This window comes from Herpailurus yagouaroundi, unplaced genomic scaffold (genome assembly GCF_014898765.1).
Source record: "Herpailurus yagouaroundi ecotype Mexico unplaced genomic scaffold, PumYag 222, whole genome shotgun sequence".
NCBI classification, from domain to species: Eukaryota; Metazoa; Chordata; class Mammalia; order Carnivora; family Felidae; genus Herpailurus; species Herpailurus yagouaroundi.
Genome location: NW_024412453.1, coordinates 11,056,288 through 11,074,464, shown reverse-complemented (window position 1 = coordinate 11,074,464; position 18,177 = coordinate 11,056,288). Strand labels below are relative to the sequence as shown.

Below are 18,177 nucleotides of genomic sequence, written 5' to 3'. Positions count from 1 at the left end.
AACAAGCCACCTCTCCTAGGCTTCACCGTTATCTTTAAAAATAGTGAGTGAAGGGGCGCCTGGGTGGCTCAGTCGGCTGGGCGGCCGACTTCGGCTCAGGTCATGATCTCGCTGCTCGTGAGTTCGAGCCCCGCGTCGGGCTCTGTGCTGACAGCTCAGGGCCTGGAGTCTGTTTCAGATTCTGGGTCTCTCTCTCTGCCTCTCCCCCCCGCTCACACACTCTCTCTTTCTCTCTCAAAAATGAATGAGCATTTAAAAAAAGATTAAAAAAGTAAAAAACAGGCAGTGAGCCAGATTTGGCCCGTGGACCACCGTTTGCCAACCATCTCTCCCTCCCCTCCCCCACCCAGCAGTCCTGTTCCTGTTTACTTGCTATACTTTATGGATCCATATGTGCCCCAGTTCTGGCCGCAGAAAAAGCCTTCAGTGAAAAATAGTACTCCCTGCAAAGAGACAGATAGGGAGGAGAATGCGTCTTCTGTTGCTGTACTTTCCCCTGTTACTGCTTTAGATACTGTGAGGTTAGGATGAATGTCTGGAGCTGCAGCAGCCTTTTGGGGGCCATGAGGAAGTCATCACTGACACTCTGAAGATGAAAAGCATCAAAGAACTGAGTGGAAGCTCTTGATGCTGCTGAGCTGCCAGGCCAACAATGGCTCCTTCCACCTTCAAGCTCTTTGTCATATAAAAAAAGTAAAGGTCTTTGTGGCTGAAGCCCTTGTTCATTGGATTTCTCTCTTACTTGAAGCCAAAAGCCATCCTGACCGAATCACCAGCACACACAGACATTAGTGGCATCTTCCCTGGGGGAACCTTTGCCTCTCCCCTCAGTATCAAGACAGCACGTTCTAGATGCCAACTCCTACTTATCCTACAGATCCCAGCTCAGACTTCATGTCCTGGGGACGCCTGCCCTGACCCTCCAACTAAATCCCAGACTCTGACGTATAGAAGGTTCCGCCGCAGCGTGGCGGCCGGCTTCTCCTTTCTAAGACCTCACCTGCCGCCGCTCCTGGCTCCTAGTCGTGGTGCAGTAGGGAGGGGAGCTCCCGGGAGGGGAGCGCTTATTCCAGGAAGCCCGTCGCTCTACTTACATGACATGAGCTGGATGATGGAGGTTAACACGAACCTCTCTCCCTGCTTGAGGCGAAAGAGCTGGAGCACGAAGATCAGGAAGGCGATGCAGCAGAGAATGGTGGACAGGATCATGGTGGCCTGGACCGCCTGCACCGTGGAATAATCTGCGGGGAGAGGGCGAGAGAGTGTGACCGAGGACCACAGACCCTCGGGGCCACAGTGACAGTGACAGCTCCCGAGTGAGGACGACAGGAGGTAAACGGACATTTGCACACGACGAGCACAAGAGCGGCCAGGTGTCCTCCCGGCATCCCCTCCCCCTCAGCGTCCATCTGTGCACTGGACCGCATGATCCCCGACGTCCTTATCTGGAAAACGGAGCAAGAACCAGCTGTTGTGTTTTTCCTCTTGGTCTGGGTATTGCCCCGAAATGCACGCCTCGTGGTTGGGGAACTTGTTTTTTAAGTACAAACCCTCAGGTTCCAACCTGGCAGGTTCTGGTTCGAGAGGTCAGGATGCACGGGCCAGGATTACAGGCCTCCAGAGGGATTCTTGGGGACGTGGGCCTCACGGGCCCAAGGGACCTTCAGAAAGTGCTCTGAGAACTGACTACTGAATACCCTCTAACTATAAGGGAATCCGCCTTATGACCGCTACTTAGGAGAAGAGGAAGCGAGGGTTCTCGGATCAGCCTTGGAGAGCCAGGCTCGGCAGAAGGAAGTCCCAGCAGAGAGAAGAGCTGGGCTTGGATGGAGGGCATCGCACGGAAGGACACAGCAGAAGCTGCACACTGCCAGTGTAGACAAGGGGTCAAGGGCACAGGCTGGAGCCACCTGCATGGTTCCCAGCTCCCCCCCCCCGCCCCCCGCCTTCAGGCAGGGCAAGCAGAAGGAATCCATCCACATAAGGATTTTAGGGGGCGCTGCAAGCAGGGAGTCCCGCCTAAGGGCCGAATGTCATCACCAGGATGCAGCTAACACGGGTGAGGGGACGGTGGCCAAAGTCGCACGGGAAAACCTAACGACAAACCTTCTTCTTTTTCCCCAATTTTGCCTGAAACTGACTGGAGGAAAGCATAATTTGTAAGTACTTTTTTTTTTTTTTTTTAAGTTTATTTCCTTCGAGAGAAAGAACAAGTCGGGGAAGGGCAGAGAGAGAAGGAGACAGAGGAACCCAAGCAGGCTCCATGCCGACGGCAAAGAGCCCGTGGCCGGGCTTGAACCCATAAACTGTGAGATCAGGGCCTGAGCTGAAGTCGGATGCTTAACTGACGGAGCCACCCAGGCGCCCCAACTTGGAAGTATCTAATGAAATGCTTAGAGCAGTGGCTCACGGTCCCTCCTGGCTGTACATCAGGAGTGCCATCCACAGAGCACCCGGGCCCTCACCCCATTCCTTGCGGTGAGGAAAGAAGCCCGCCCCCCACCCCCCGCCCCCCGCCCACGAATACACACTGTACAACTCCATTTGTACCAAGTCCCAACAGGCAGAGGGAACTCTAGTGACACAAGTCAGAAGTGGTTGCCCTCGGGACGGGGCTGGCGGGAAACGAGTGGAAAGGGGCCCAAGGGAACTTTCTAGGGTGATGGGAAAGTTCTCTCTCTTGCACGGGCGTATATAGCATTGGGAAAACTCTTTGAACTGAGCCCTTAAGAAGTATGCAGTTTCTGATTCGTAAATTACAGCTCCATGAAGCATAAAAATCCAGGGGGCACCTGGGTGGCTCAGTTGGTTGAGCGTCTGACTTCGGCTCAGGTCACGATCTCACGGTTCGGGGTGAACCAGGGATGGTGCAATCTGGGGCTGCTGTGGGCTGACTATGCCTCCTCCAAACTCCTCTATTGAAATCCTAACCCCCGATGGGATGGCGTTCGGACGTGGGACCTCTAGGAGGGAATCGGGCCGTGAGGGCGGAGCCCTCGTGAGCAGGATGCCCTCCTGAAGACACCCGGCAGCTTGCTGGGCTCTGGGCTCTCTGCTCTCTGCCTTGTGAGGACAGGGGAGAAGGTGGCTGTGCCCAAACCGGGAAAAGTGGCCTGACACCTCGCGAGAAACAGAAGCTCTGATGGGCCAAGAACCAGGGCGGGGAGGGGGGGCGGCTTAGCTGGTTTCTGCACACCCCTCCTGTCTCCGGCCTGCACGGAGCACTGGGCCAGCCCCTTCCAAGTACCCCAAGAGCGCAGGAGGGGGTATGAAAGCAGCGAACAGGGGAGCCCTCCGCCTGAGCGTTCCTTTCTCGCTCGGTGTTTCTGTATCGGCTTCGCACTCACCCTTATAGCTGGCATCGATTTCTGTACAATTTGTGTTGTTGACACACACTCTCCAGACGTCTGCAAAAAACTCTTCTCCTACCCACCAGGCCTGGAACACAAAGCAGAAACACAGGGGAGGGCGGTCGGTTAATCACGAAAGCATTGACTTCTACCCAGGTGCGAGGCACAGCGGGAAATAAATATTCGGGACGGGACCAGCGCTTCTCAGTCTGCAGGGTGCATGTGGGGCCCCTGGGAATCGAGTTAAAATGCAGATTCTGGGGACGCCTGAGTGGCTCAGTGGGTTGAGTGTCCGACTTCGGCTCAGGTCATGATCTCACAGTTCGTGGGTTCCAGCCCGTCTGGCTCCGTGCTGACAGCTCAGAGCCTGGAGCCTGCTTCGGATTTTGGGTCTCCCTCTCTCTGTGTCCCTCCTGTGCTCACGCTCTGTCTTTCTCTCGAAAAAAATAAGTAAAGGTTTAAAAAAATTTAGAAAACTGCAGATTCTGATTTGAGAGTTCTGGGGTGGGACTGGGATTCTGCACGTCCGACAGGCTCCCAAGCGAGGTCCGTACTGTTGGCCTGCTTTTCAGCAGTGAATGAGGCTCATGTGACAATAACAAGAGCTCATAGTGGCAAATCCACACGAACTATAGGGGCGACGTCAGGGGGCGGGCAGAAAGGCTGAAATCCAGGGGCAAAGGCTGTTGTGGAGGAGACGAGCAGGCCAAATTCTGCTTTCGGTCCAAATGCTTTCTTCCTCTCTGTGCCTTCTACAGCTCCCCGCCCCCAGTGGGCCCTTCTTCTGTTTTCTATCCATCCAAAGACTGGAATCCCCCCTCTCCTATCTGTCCAGTCATCAAACATTCACCGAGCTCCCATGTGCCAGTACCTGCCGACAGTAATTCCTAACTCATAATGAACACCGTGACTTACCAACAGGCCAAAAAAAGCCTGTCCGTGTCTTCTTGGTAAGTGCCAGGGCACTACAAATGCCCACGGTGCCCCAAAGGACTAGCTGGTGCTGTGGCTGAGGGCTCTTCTGCCCTTCACGTCTGTCTATCCCTCTCATGACGTCTGCGACCCTTTCAGGATCTCAAAGGGGAAGTTGCAAAGCACAGAGAAAGGGGATTCTAAAAGAACACTCACTACCATTTATGTCACAGAGGCCCAAACCCTTTAAGCCACAGCATCACTGTGATCTCTGCCCTGGCCCCGCAGAGCAACTCCTCGAGACCCTTCTGGAACCCAGACTGATCACTGCAATCACCTCCCTTCCAGGATCCAGGGTCAGGAAGGGCTCCAATCCCAGTCCCGCCACTGACTACAGGCGAGCTGAGCACAGGTGTCCAACTGCCCGGAGGCCCAGCTCCCTCATCATAAAACCGTGTCAGAAGAGGACCTGTCTCGTAGGTTTGAGGTGAGGACCAAATGGGTGGGTGCATGTGTAAGGGCCTAGCGCAGGACCTGGCCAGGGTGAGCGTTAAGGGGCAGGCGGTGTGATAATCTATGTTCCTATATGATGATCAATCAACAGGAGTCCTCGATGTCGGCAGCATCGGTGGCCACGCGGAAGGCGCACCCGTGGCTTGCTGAGCTGTGTTTCTGACTCTAAATGCTTCTGAGTTTGAAATGATCAGGATTGAAGCCAGGCCCGTGGGGCTAAGTGCGGGCCAGGAGGACCTCTGGTAGCAAGCTTCATTTCCTGCTAGGAGACCTATTAGTCTTTACTGACGGGTGGTTTCTCAAATGCATCCCTGCTATACCGCCGCAGGCTGGATATGAAAGTAAGAGTTCAATGTTTCCGGGAGCACGGGCAGCAGGAAAGTTCCAAGCGTGAGCTCTGCCAGGGAAGGCATGACTGGGGGGGTCTAGCAACAGGGTTCCTGACTTGTAAGGTGTTAAAGGCAGGAGGGGCAGAAATCACCTGGGATGGGTCACCTGGGGGATCTAGGGCAGTGGGCCTCCACTGAGGGTGGTTTTGCCCACCTGGGGACATTTGGCAATGTCCGAGGACGTTTTTGGTTGTCACAAAATGGCATCTAGTGGGTGGAGACCAAAGATACTGCTAAGTACCCTACATGACACAGGACGGCCCCACAGCAAAGAATGGTCCGGCCCCAGAATGGCACAGTGTGGAGGTTAAGAAATTTACCCAGAGGAGGGATGAATTCAAGCGAATTCAAGGAAAGAGCTTCCTACACCCAAGGCATCACACCAGGCATGTGGGGGGATCAGGCACAAGAAGATCCAGGTGCCTGTGCACCCAGACCTAACCATGAGATGCTCTGAACCTCCACACTTGGCCGAGTCCCGAGGCCTGAGCTGAGAGGGGCATGTCCCACGGGGGAGGACAATCCAGTATCCTAATCGCCTTGGGCAAGTTCTCAATCCTGCTTCTACAGACTGTAGGATCCGGGGGCTGTGGGACGGTCGGCAAGAAAGGGACCTTACATTGTCAATGGTGGCGATGAACAGCAACGCTGCAGAGGTGATGTGGAAGACGATGATGAAAGCCAGGAGCACCAACATTTTCACAGGGCACGGTGGGGCGAGGGGTTGCGTTTAAAGTCCAGAGAAAGAGAGAGAGATGCTAAAGGGGGCGAGAGAGAGAGAGAGAAATACACGTGTCAATGGCAGAGCAAAATTAAGCAAAAAATAGGCAGTTTTTAGTGGGGGTTTTAGCAAATCAAAAACAGCTCTTCTCAGGGTGCCTGGCCGGCTCACTAGGTTAAGTGTCTGCCTTCGGCTCAGGTCGTGATCTCGCGGTTTGTGAGTTTGAGCCCTGCGTCGGGCTCTGTGCTGACAGCTCAGAGCCCAGAGCCTGCTTCGGATTCTGTGTCTCCCTCTCTCTTCGCCCCTCCCCTGCCTGTGCTCTCTCTCTCTCTCTCTCAAAAATAAATAAACATTAAAAAGTTAAAAAAAAAAACAAAACAAAACAACCCAGCTCTTCTCTCATCTTTCCTTCCCTGTATAGACTTAAGTCTGGCATGAGGAGCTGATCCGTGTTGCATCCAAATGCCAAATATCGCTTGTGGAGGAAGACGGGTGAGGACAGATTAAAATCGCTAATCAGAAAAGCACGCACCTCTTCAAAGCAGCACACTATGGGCGCTGGGGCAGGAACAAGTGGCTCTATGTGTGCCAAAATGCTGTTCCCTGATCCCCCACCCACCAGGCAATGGTGGGAATGCCCTGGGAGGCTCACAGCTCCCAGGAAGCTAGAGGTCTGGAGGAAGCTGGAGGTATTCATGATCACAGCAATGGTGCTTAACAGAGCCAAAGTGATCCCAACGCGAACATATTTCCTAACGATCTGACCATTTATAAAATTAATCCCCAAACACCCCTCCTCTTAACATCCATCCCTATGTGAACGACATCTAACCACAAAATGGAAACATGGTGGAGGGTAGACAGCTGCGACGGATTCATTGTCCTCTGGGCCTGACAGGACTACATTTCCCAGCCTCCTTTGCAGTTAGGTTGGAGCCTTGTGACTAACTCTGGCCAATGGGCTGTAAGCAACCCTGGCGCGCATTTCCCGGCTGAAGAGGAGGTGTGCGTCCTCCCACATCCCTCCCCCATGAAGTGGCCGGGATGGTGCAGCCACCACTGGTTGAAGCCTCACGCTCTGGACAGATACTGTGATTGACGAAGAAGCCTTTGGATGTTAAGCCACTGAGATCTCAGGCTAAACTTTTTACTCTGGCTGGACAGTCTGCATACTCCGCCATAGGAAGCGACAGCAAAGTGAAATTGGAACTCTTGCCGAAGAGCTAGGGTTGTAGCAAGTGGATGAAAGTGATACTGGAGAGCTGCTCAAAAGCACCAAAGGCATTCGTCCCCGGGAGCTTATCTTTTCTGACCATGCTCTCTCACTCACGGGACTCATCATTCCCTCATGGGGGGCAGAGGCTCGTGGGCTCACACGGGGGGACTCCCCAAGACCTAGAACTCCCTAACAATGAGCCAGGAGCCGCGGCCCCAGAGTTCGGCCTGCGCGGTCCCAGCGGCGATTCTGCGCATCATCGCTCCGGAAGAATCCGTGAACCAGCTCAGAAATTCTTCCAATTCTTGTTAAAAGGACAAATACTCCTTTGTTTACGCCTGCATCATTTTTAGCCGCCATCGTAGGCTGCCTCCAAACAGATGTGTTTCTGACCCTTACCAGAAAGCCAACCTAAGCAGGCAGGGCCATAAATGCCAGGGGATAATGGACTTAATATATTATCCAGTTCAGATGACACAAAAGCATATGGACCCATAACTAAAACTTTCCAGAAGAGGGGAGAAAGGCTCTAACTCTGGTTTCTCCGAAGTGTGGAATTCAAATGCTATAGGGCATGGTTTGGGTTGATACGTTGATTGATAGGGCATTAAATAACACTGAACCACGAAGTAAGAAAGTCCCCACTCCAATCCTTCTGAGTCCACCAAGGAAAAAGACCCAGTTCGGTGTTAGCCTGTCTCAAACACTTGCCATTTTTTTTTTACAAAAAGAATAGGCAGAACTTTGGGTAGGTCAGAGTGTAGCCAGAATTTAAGAATTTAAAAGGTTCTTTTCATAAGTAACACTACTTACAGTAGTAATATGAAATATCCTTTTAAGACAAATTTGAAGTTTTTTTAAAAAAAGTTTATTTTGAGAGACAGGGAGAGAGAGAGAAGCAGAGAGGGAGAGAGAGAGAACCTCAAGCAGGCTCGGCACTATCAGCATGGAGCCTGAGGCAGGGTTTTATCCCATGGGCTGTGAGATGGTGACCTGAGCCCATCCCCAGAGTCAGAAGCTTAACTGACTGAGCCACCCAGGCGCCCCAAAACAAATCTGAAGTTTCAAAAGTGAATCATTTAAGAAAAATATTATGTAAATAAAAGGACGGGAGGTCTTCAGTGTTAGCAAAAAGCCTGAGGGTGGTTCTAGAACGCCTAATGTCTGGAAGGCACTGCTTTAACACTTGGGAGTGAGTTCGGTTGGAATTCCAGACATTATGAAGGAGCTCCCGCAGAGAAGACGCTAAGTTTTTACAAAATGTCTTGAGTCCAGTGTAAGACAAAGATCTAGGGGCAAACAAGGGTGGCCACAGATTGGTTTGAACTGTTAGGTGTCCAGGAAAATTCGGGAATAGAGAAGTAAATGCAATCTACTTAGTGCTCCCCCATGATGATGTCTGGATCTCCCATAAAAGCAAAATGGGACAAAAAGAACTTGTGGACCTGACACACGGCAAGTGACCTCACCACAGGCTTTGAAAGAAACCATTTGTAAGTAGGAGAGATCCCAGAAACCTTTAAAGAAGGGCCCTTCACTCCTGCACCTTTACGTCAAGGGTCCCTTTACCACTATCTCTGAGGCCAGGCTCCTACTTCCTCTCCTTCAGGGAACCCCTCTTCCCAGTTTCCTCTGTGTCCTTCCAGAAATAGTTACGTCGGAACACTTATTCCACACTCTTCCGGTTTCCGTGTGGAGGGAGTTGCACCTGGGTGACACTTCCGGCCTCCTGCTCCGCCCCTCACCCGCTCCTCCGCTCCTGATTGGAGGGGGCATCCAGCGCCCACCTTCCGGATTGGTGGAGCTCAGGGCGCGCTTTGCGGTGCTTTGCTCTGCCGCACACCTCCTCCCTACCCAGGGGAGCGGGAGTGTCTGCTCCCCTCGAGCCCCACTTTCCCTTCACCGAAGGGGGAGCCGGGTGTGGAGTCGGGAGCCCATTCTCCAGCCTAGTTTCCCCACTAGTAATCATTCTCTTCGGGCGCGCAGGATTCCACTTCATCGTTGGCATGGCCGCCTGGTGTTGGACTGTGTGGCTGAAGCCAGTCTGCTCAACTGGTTCCTTGCTGATGGCCATTCAGGTCCTTTCCGGACGTCCTGCTATTGCACGCCGGACTGCCCAGGGATATCCTTACACTTATTTCCTTTTCTTTTTAATATTTTATTTTTTTTTTAATTTTTTTTTAACGTTTATTTATTTTTGAGACAGAGACAGAGCATGAACGGGGGAGGGTCAGAGAGAGAGGGAGACACAGAATCGGAAACAGGCTCCAGGCTCTGAGTCATCAGCCCAGAGCCCGACGCGGGGCTCGAACTCACGGACCGTGAGATCGTGACCTGAGCCGAAGTCGGATGCTCAACCGACTGAGCCACCCAGGCGCCCCTAATATTTTATTTTTAAGCGATCTCTACACCCAGCGTGGGGCTCGCACTCACAACCCTGAGATGCAGGGGTGCAGTCTCCACCAGCTGAGCCAGCCGGGCGCCCCCTTACGCTGCTCTCCGCGGAGTCCTAGACGTGGGGGTGCTGCGTCAAAGGGTACATGCAGGTAGTGGATTTTACTGTTAATTTTTTTGCTCAGTTGACCATACTGGACACTTAGTGCTGTGCCATACTCCATCTTCAAAGTTGACCTACTGGACCCACAGCTGTGCAGAGTCCCGTGTGGGCGCAGAAGCCTCGATGCCACGTCTTTGACTTATTACCACCCTTAGTTCCCCGGGGAGTGTAATTATGGCCAGCACAGACCAGCCTCTGGCATCCCCTGGGCCCTCCCTTCCCAGCGGTGCTCTCCTCGTGACACGCACCCGTCTTTCACCCCAGCACGGGGTCTCCGTGCACGCTCTCTGGAGATACCGAAGGACAGACAAACCCCCCGGGGCTGGGGGCTGCATGAAGGCCAGCCCACCAAACCCAGGGTGGCACCGAATTTATCCTTGCCATTCACAGAGATTTATTTTCCCTCCAAAAAATGCCCTACTGAATGCCGATGCCTCTTGCTTTCCCTATTCTTGTGGCCTTCAGTGCTCTACCGGGCTGGCCTGGTCTCATTTTTCTGGAGGAGAGTTCCCTGGAGGACACCCTCCTTTCCGCCCTCAGCTGGCTCTCCCTCGCATTGTCTAGGTCTCAATTCCCACAGCCCATCCTCCGAGAAGCTCCCCGATCACCCGATGAGCACCTACGCCCCCTCTGGTACTGTCTATCCTGTCCCCCGGTTCATTTTCTTCCGAGGACTTTCACAGCCTCAGGGTACCTGATTTTGTTCACTTGTTTATTATCTATCTATCTATCTATCTATCTATCTATTATCTATCTGTTTATAGCTGTGCCCGGTGCACGGAAAGCTATCTGCTATCATTTGTAGCTCTAAAAATGCGTAACTATGAATGTTCTCAGAAAACTCAAAGCCCTGATCGCCCAGAGGCAGGAACCGAGACCAGGAACGGAGGCCACGGCTTGTTCCGATCCCACAGGGAAGCAGGAGCAAGGTCAGGTCTGGAGGGTGTCCTGGCCCCCACTCCAGGTGCCCTTGTGAGCTCAGTGGGAGACCCCTGGGAGGACGGGAGACAGGTTTCCAATGCCCACAAAGCATTTTCCAGTAGCCTCTGCCACGTGCCAGCATGGCTTTCACCAGGCAGGAGGGCAGGCCACGGCGTACTTCCCTTTGGCGGATTCTCCAGCCACTGCTCGGGACGCTCCGAAAGGTGGGAGGCTGTACAGGTGAGCTTTTCAAGTCCCAGTCTAGAAATCAAAGTCTTAGCACTTGCGGAACTTCTCAAAAAATATGTTTTGATCTTATAATACAGGTGATGACAAGGAAAAAACACACACACACACACAAAAGATAATAGGATCAAAGGCGTGTGATGAAAAACCACAGCCTCTGCCCCGCCCTGCTCCCGGTCTCTGGAAGCAATCACTTTTAACCCCTTCAGCTGTGTTTTTCCCCAGGGTTCCATGTTTCCATATGCACTTCTATTTCCTGATTCACCTACTGTATTTGTTTTTTGGGATTTTTTTTTTTTAATTTTTTTCAACGTTTATTTATTTTTGGGACAGAGAGAGACAGAGCATGAACGGGGGAGGGGCAGAGACAGAGGGAGACACAGAATCGGAAACAGGCTCCAGGCTCTGAGCCATCAGCCCAGAGCCCGACGCGGGGCTGGAACTCACGGACCGCGAGATCGTGACCTGGCTGAAGTTGGACGCTTAACCGACTGCGCCACCCAGGCGCCCTGTTTTTTGGGATTTTTTAAAGATTTTAGTTTTTAAGTAATCTCTGCACCCAACCTGGGGGCTTGAACTCACCGGCCCCGAGATAAGAGTCTCGGGCTCCACGGACCGAGTCAAGCCAGGAGCCTCCCCGCCTGATTCATCTACTGTAAACATCGGCTTCCTGCCCAGGGGAGAGTCTCTTTACCACCGTCGCCCCCCACCTGCCCACTCTCTCCGTCTCCATACAGTCTTGCCATACGCCAATCATCGACCTTGACCTTTTGACCACGTAGCTGTTGTCAACTACAGAGACAAACAGTGTGCTTTGATTGCATTTTTTTTCCCTTGAAGAACCCTTCTTTTCCTTGGCGTTACTAGTTGCCTCTTCCACCCCTCGGGGGGCTCTGTCTGTTGTCTTTAGTTCTCGCCAAATGTTTACCATTCCGAGTCTTCTATTGCAGAACACTGTTACAGTTACGAGCCCGTGGTGAGACGTCCCTCGTGGGGTATTCGACCCAGCCAGGCCCTCTCTCCCAGCCCCGGCCTCCTCTGCCCTCTGCCAGCTGCTGTTGCCACATGACAAGAAAGACGGGCATTCTTCAGGGAGGACTAGCGAACTTGCCCCTGACCGCGACAGCGCACAGGAATGCACGCGTGCCCCCAAGACAGGGAGGAGGTCCAGCAGGTCCCCGGGGAGAGGGTGCGCCGAGGGGTCACCCACGTGATTCTTCATGATTAAAGGTCGAGCTGCAGTTTACACGGCGTGTCTTGTGTCGGACCTTCATGTCGGCCCTGTGAAGCCGGCAGGGCAAGGTATCATTATCCCCACTTTACAGATGAAAGACTGAGGCTCACAAAGGCTGCAGGTGATTTGCCAAAGTTGGACAGAGCTGGAACTCCAACCCCCTATTTTCCACCTTGGGCTCCAGGACATTTTCTGCTGCCCTCCTCCCGGCTCACGTGGTTAGGGCCTAATGGAAATCACACGGCAGCCTAGTTAACATCAGGTGACAGGGCTCAGGAAGCGTCAAGCCATCCCTGCATCCTTGACCTTTAGTGGGACTTCCTTCAATCTTTGCAGCAGGCGGGAGGGATCTGGGGAGGCAGCATGTCTCTGCACAGGCCCATTAGCTACGGCTGGGATAGGACGGGGCTTACTAGAGAGGGTCTGATTAAGAAATACGTTCTAGGGGCGCCTGGGTGGCTCAGTCAGTTCAGCGTCTGACTCTTGATTTCAGCTCAGTCACAAACCCAAGGTCATGGGATCGAGCCCCACCTTGGGCTCAGCACTGACAGTGTGGAGCCTGCTTGGGATTCTCTCTCCCTGTCTCTCTGCTCCTCCCCTGTGTGCTTGCTCTCTCGCTCTCTCTCAAAATAAATAAATAAAACTTAAGAAAAAAAAACCAGAAATACACTTTAGGGGCGCCTGGATGGCTCAGTTGGTTAAGCGTCCGACTTCGGCTCAGGTCATGATCTCGCCATTCCTCAGTTCCAGCCCTGTGTGGGGCTCTGTGGCGACAGCTTGGAGCCTGGAGCCTGCTTTGGATTCTAGGTCTCCGTCTCTCTCTGCCCCTCCCCCACTCATGCTCTGTCCCTCTCTCTCCCAAAAATAAACATTAAAAAAAAAAAGTGTTTCTGGCATTTTTGATCCTATTGGCTCACTCACTGGCCCCACTGAATCGAACGCTGTCTTTATTGATCTACTTGGAGACTGGTCTGGATTTTGGATAAGGCTTCTCGTTGATCACTAAAAACACTCACCCAGACACTACACGGACTCAGTCCTGTTTTCAAAATGTATCCCAATGCACCCCCTTTCCACCCAGAAACTCAGGTGGGTCCCACAGACACTTTACAGCCTTGATTTTGGTGCACAGTAGGAACCACGTGAAAGCATCTCCAGATTGACGGCCTAAATGCTCTCTGTGCTATAAAATACCCACCAAAATAATCACATAAAATAACAGACAACCCAGGGTATTAGAACTGCAGAGTCAAAAGAATTATTTGCAAGAGAAAGAATCAGTAACCAGGGTAGGAAGAGCAGCAAATGGCTTTCGGGGGGCGCCAGCATCCTCCGGGCGTCAGAACCAGAGCCAGTGTGGGGGAGGGGGCGGGCTATGGAGATTCCGGGCACACGAAGGAGGATTGGCGGCTCAGGGAGTGTTAAGTTCTGATGGCCGACGGGATGAGGGACGGCGCTCCCAGAAATGCCCAGCCAGACCTCAGACAACAAACAGGACACACCGAGGACTGGTAGCTCCTCACTGGCTCTTTAGTAGAGATGCTGTCCTGCTGTTGCCTTGGTCGGATGTCTGCTTGAAGTGTGTGTGTGTGTGTGTTCACGCACTGCACGTCTAACCCTGGGTGGGGACAAAGTCCTGCTGGTGACTCACCGGCCCTCCCTCTGACAGAAGCACCATTTGGCCTGCGGCTGATGCTGGGACATCACCATAAGGCCTTACAGGTGAAAAGAAGGTTAAGGTCCCTCCTCTCCTCCCCTTCCTAGAGGGACACCCCCACCCCCACCCCTGCAGCCCCTAAAAGGAAGCGGCTCTGGCATGTGCTCCCTTACGTGCTGGGGAGCAAGAGAGAGAGCCGGCCAGCTTCCCGTGGGGACAGGGCGCGCTGCTGAGGCGACCACTCAGCCCACCCCCGGAGTCCTTCCTACAATTTAAACCAAGGCCCGTTCTCAGCCTGAGTTGGCGCCGTTCCAGGAACTGTGGGCAGGAGGTCAGCCCTGAGGTGTGGAGCTTTTCAAAACAGACCTGGGCTGCTTGGCGTCTGGAGGTCCGGGGCGGGGGGTGGGTTCCCTCGGCCCCGAAGCGCTCCACCCACAGCCCGGGCTGGACAGGCCCAGGACGCTCTGGACACTGAACCCCGGGGGACGCTGTGCCGTCACAGGGGCTCCGAGGCCCGCGCCGGAGCTGGGGGGCCGGCTGGCTGGAGCCCAGGCCCCTCCCAGCACCCGCGGCACTCAGAGGGGACGGTGGCTTTGGCCTCCGTTTGCAGGAAGGCAGAGGTCAGCTCGGCCTCCCGCCCTGGTATCTGGACACCAGCCACACTGGAATATCCAGGCGTCCGAGATGCCCTGACGCTGGCAGAAGCCCCTTTGCCCTGGGCGGCCCGGCTTTGCTCTCACCGCGGCTGGGGCTTCCGGGCACGGAGCCAGCACTGGGCTTGGGGCAGACACGGCCACACACAGGACACGGGGATTCGGCGGTGCTCCAAGGAGGAAGCCGCCGAGGACGATCCTGCCTGCACAGGCCTGAGTGTCTCAGTCCGACGTCAACAATGGTGGCAGGCGACATTCGGTGCCTACCGTGTGCTAGGCACTGTTCTGGGCTCTCACTCATTCGTCACAAAACACCATGACGCAGGTGCTACAATTAGCCTCCTTTTAGAAGCGAAGGAAAGGCTCAGAGAAGTGAAGCGACGTCCCCAGGGTCACACAGCCAGTAAAGGCTGGGTCTGGGACTTGAACCCAGGCAACCCAGCACTAGAGAAACTACAACGTTGCCCACCCTAAATCTGAATTTCCTTTTCCTTTTGTCAGGGAGGTGACAGCCCCGTCACACGGATGGGCAAGGGCTAGGATCCCCTTTGCAGGCTAGAAGTCAAAATGAGAGGATTTGTTCATACCGTCAAATTATCAGGTGGCAGAAGCAGGCTCAGAGTCTAGCCTACTGCTCACTGCTTTTATTCAGTTTTTTGTTTTTTAAAAAAATTGTTTTAATGTTTATTTATTTTCCAGAGAGAGACAGAGCAAAAGAAGGGGAGGGGCAGAGAGAGAGGGAGACACAGAATCGGAAACAGGCTCCAGGCTCTGAGCTCTCAGGACAGAGCCCGACACGGGACTCAAACTCCGACACTTAAATGACTGAGCCACCCAGGCGTCCCCTGCTCCTGAGTAAATGAGCATTTACTGAGCGCCCCCCATAAACCAGGCCCTGGTGATACACAAATGAGTAAGGCAGGAAGCGAGGAAGACTGTTTGTTTGTTTGTTTTTTTACTTTTTTTTTTAATGTTTATTTTTTGAAAGAGAGACAGAGACACAGCATGAGCAGGGGAGGGGCAGAGAGAGGGAGACACAGAATCCGAAGCAGGCTCCAGGCTCCGAGCTGTCAGCACAGAGCCCGACGCAGGGCTCGAACTCGTGAACCGCGAGATCATGACCTGAGCCCAAGTTGGACGCTTAAGGGACTGAGCCACCCAGGCGCCCCTTAAGGAGGAAAGTACCAAGATCTGCCTCTGGAAGTCAGAGGGTGGGTTAGAAGCAGGCCAAGGGCTGACACCTTTGGGGTAGATCCCTGGTGGGGAACAAGGGTCTGGACCGAGGCAGCAACAGGCCAGTGAGCACCAGCTGAGGCTGCAGGCACGGGCGAGAACTTCTCAGAAGCAGAGTCACCAGGCCTGGCACCGGCTGAGGGGTTGGGGGCCCCCAGCTTGAGCATGCTGATGCACGCGGGTCAGAGCGGGAGGAGCACGTTTGTAGGGCGAGGGCAACGGCCCAGCACGTTTAGCCAAGTCTGGGAACGATGTGGACACGTGGCCGGGCAGTGGGAATACAGGTGGGACCTTCACTCAGGAGAGAACAGGAGCACCCAGCAGAACCCGTCGGTGTGGTGGGTGGGCAGGTGGGACATGGAGCCCACGTGGAGAAAGCACTGGGCCAGGAGAGGGGAAGGAGGAGGAGGGGGTGGTGAGCACAGGGTGGGGAGAAAACCAAGAGCGGACGGTGGGACCCAGAAACAGGCTGAGAGAGGAGACCTTAGAAAAGAAGGCGTCCGGGTGCCTGGGTGGCTCAGTCGGTTAAGCGTCCGACTTCAGCTCAGGTCATGACCTCGCGGTTCATGGGTTCGATCCCCGCGTCGGGCTCTGTGCTGATGGCTCAGAGCCTGGAGCCTGCTTCGGATTCTCTGTCTCCCTCTCTCTCTGCCCCTTCCCTGCTCACGCTCTCGCTCTCTCTCAAAAATAAAATAGACGTTAAAAAAAAGACAGGCAAACTTGCTGAGGACAATCTTAGTGACGTACATTACAGCCCTTCTTTATCTTTCTCCCACGGCACCTGCCGCGGCCTGATGCCACAATGCACCCGATGACCTGGGCGTTCTCGCTCTCCTCCATGACGGCGTCAGGGACCCTCTGTGTGGTGCAGACGGCCCTCCCAGCACTTAGAACAGTGCCTGCTTTGTCAATGGTGCTCAGTAAATAGGTACGGAGGGAATGACTGAACGAGACAGAGTTCAAGGAGCTGAACAGCTAAGAAAAAGAAACGGACCTAGACTTTTCTTTTCAAGTTTGCTAACAGAAGGAAGAAGAAATATTTATCAAGGGCCTGGAGCCCCTTCCCAAAGATAAAACTCTGGACCTAGATGGCTTCCTTCGTGAATTCTGCCAAACACTCAAGAAAGGATAACACCGACCGAATGAAACCAAAAGAAGAGGGAACCCGCCCCCCCCCACCTCCGACATCCCCCCCCACACACACACACTCATCCTTGGAGGCCTGAATTACCCCGATTCCAAAACCAGGCAAGACATCACAAGAATATAAAAAGGCAAACCAACATCCCTCATGTTCAGAAGCACACACGATTTTAACAAAATTTTTGCAACTCGTCTCCTCCCTTTAAGAGGTGGAATCTATTTCCCCACCCACTGAACCCTGGCTGTCCCTGTGATTTCTTCTATCAAGAAAAGGCAGTGGAAGGGATGCAGTGCCAGTGCGGAGGGGGGGCCTCCCAAGACCTCACGCACTTCCTCTCTCTCTCTCTCTGCTCAGCTACCACATGAACAAGCTGGAGGGCAGGAGACTGCACGGGGCGGAGATCAGCCTTTCCGGCAAAGACCACGCTCGACCAGCCAGCCCCCAGCTGACCCACCAGCTGACCACAGACCCAAGAGAGCACCCAGCCGAGCCCAGCCCACACCACCCACCTGCAGAATCAGGAACTAAACCCGGTACAACCTTGGACTGCGAGGCACGTGTTCGGCGAGTGTTCCGCAAGACAAGCAAACGTTTCTAATAAATTTCAACTTGATAAACGAGCCAACGTTCCCGAAATTCGCCTTGGTACGCGAGCGCCTTGGACGACAAGCACGTTTCCGCAACGATCTGCGCTCGTGAAGCGAGGTTTCCCCGTGAACAGTTGCCGTTTTATGCCACTACGTTTCAGAGTGGTTTGTTACACAGCAGAAGCTAACTGCTACAGTGGAAACACTGCTTTATCAGATTCGGTCCTCAAGGGGCAGAGACAATGTCTCGCTCATCATATCCCCAGAGCTCAAGGTTGCCCGTGGCTCAGGCAGCTTTCGCAGAAGACCTAGTAACTGTCATTCTGCCCATGACTGCTGCCTGAGCCCCTCAATTAAAGATCTCACCGCCGGCTGCCGGCATCCAAGGAGCTCCTTGGCATTATGCCACCCAGCAGACCCACACCCCAGCCCAGAGAGGGCTGCTGGTGCCCCTGCAGGCATGCAGCATGTCAGCGTGGCAGGGAGGTGGAACCGGATTAGGCAGCCGGGGCCGAAGCCGGCATCAGATTCGGGACGTCACCTCATCCTCACAGCCATTAGGCTGGGGACGTTTTTGCCTTCACAGAACACTCTGTACTAGTGACTTTCAAGTAATCCCCGGGAGATCGGAGGCATTCACGTTAACAGCCCGTCACCTTTCCTAAGTGACAAGAGCTGGCATTTTTTTTTTTCAACGTTTATTTATTTTTGGGACAGAGAGAGACAGAGCATGAAAAGGGGAGGGGCAGAGAGAGAGGGAGACACAGAATCGGAAACAGGCTCCAGGCTCTGAGCCTTCAGCCCAGAGCCCGACGCGGGGCTCGAACTCACAGACCGCGAGATC

At 53.8% G+C, this 18,177-nt stretch overlaps 1 protein-coding gene and 1 long non-coding RNA gene across 3 annotated transcripts in view; one reads left to right on the top strand and one right to left on the bottom strand.

Moving 5' to 3' along the window:
* The window catches only part of EMP2 (epithelial membrane protein 2), a 38,350-nt gene that overhangs the window by 3,701 nt on the left and 16,472 nt on the right, over positions 1-18,177 (bottom strand). The window contains exons 2-4 of the mRNA XM_040459046.1: positions 5,784-5,922; positions 3,348-3,438; positions 1,095-1,241 (exon numbers count right to left, since the gene is read on the bottom strand). Of these exons, the coding sequence (XP_040314980.1) occupies positions 1,095-1,241; positions 3,348-3,438; positions 5,784-5,861 (316 nt within the window). The 5' untranslated portion in view covers positions 5,862-5,922. The remainder of the gene's footprint in view (positions 1-1,094; positions 1,242-3,347; positions 3,439-5,783; positions 5,923-18,177) is intronic.
* Positions 4,636-11,888, top strand: LOC121019529 (uncharacterized). Of its 2 annotated transcripts, none has more exons than XR_005785640.1 (3): positions 4,636-4,749; positions 9,501-9,637; positions 11,776-11,888. It is a non-coding gene; the product is annotated as an uncharacterized LOC121019529 (long non-coding RNA). The 2 variants fall into 2 exon arrangements; XR_005785639.1 differs by lacking the exon at positions 4,636-4,749 and adding an exon at positions 8,485-8,594.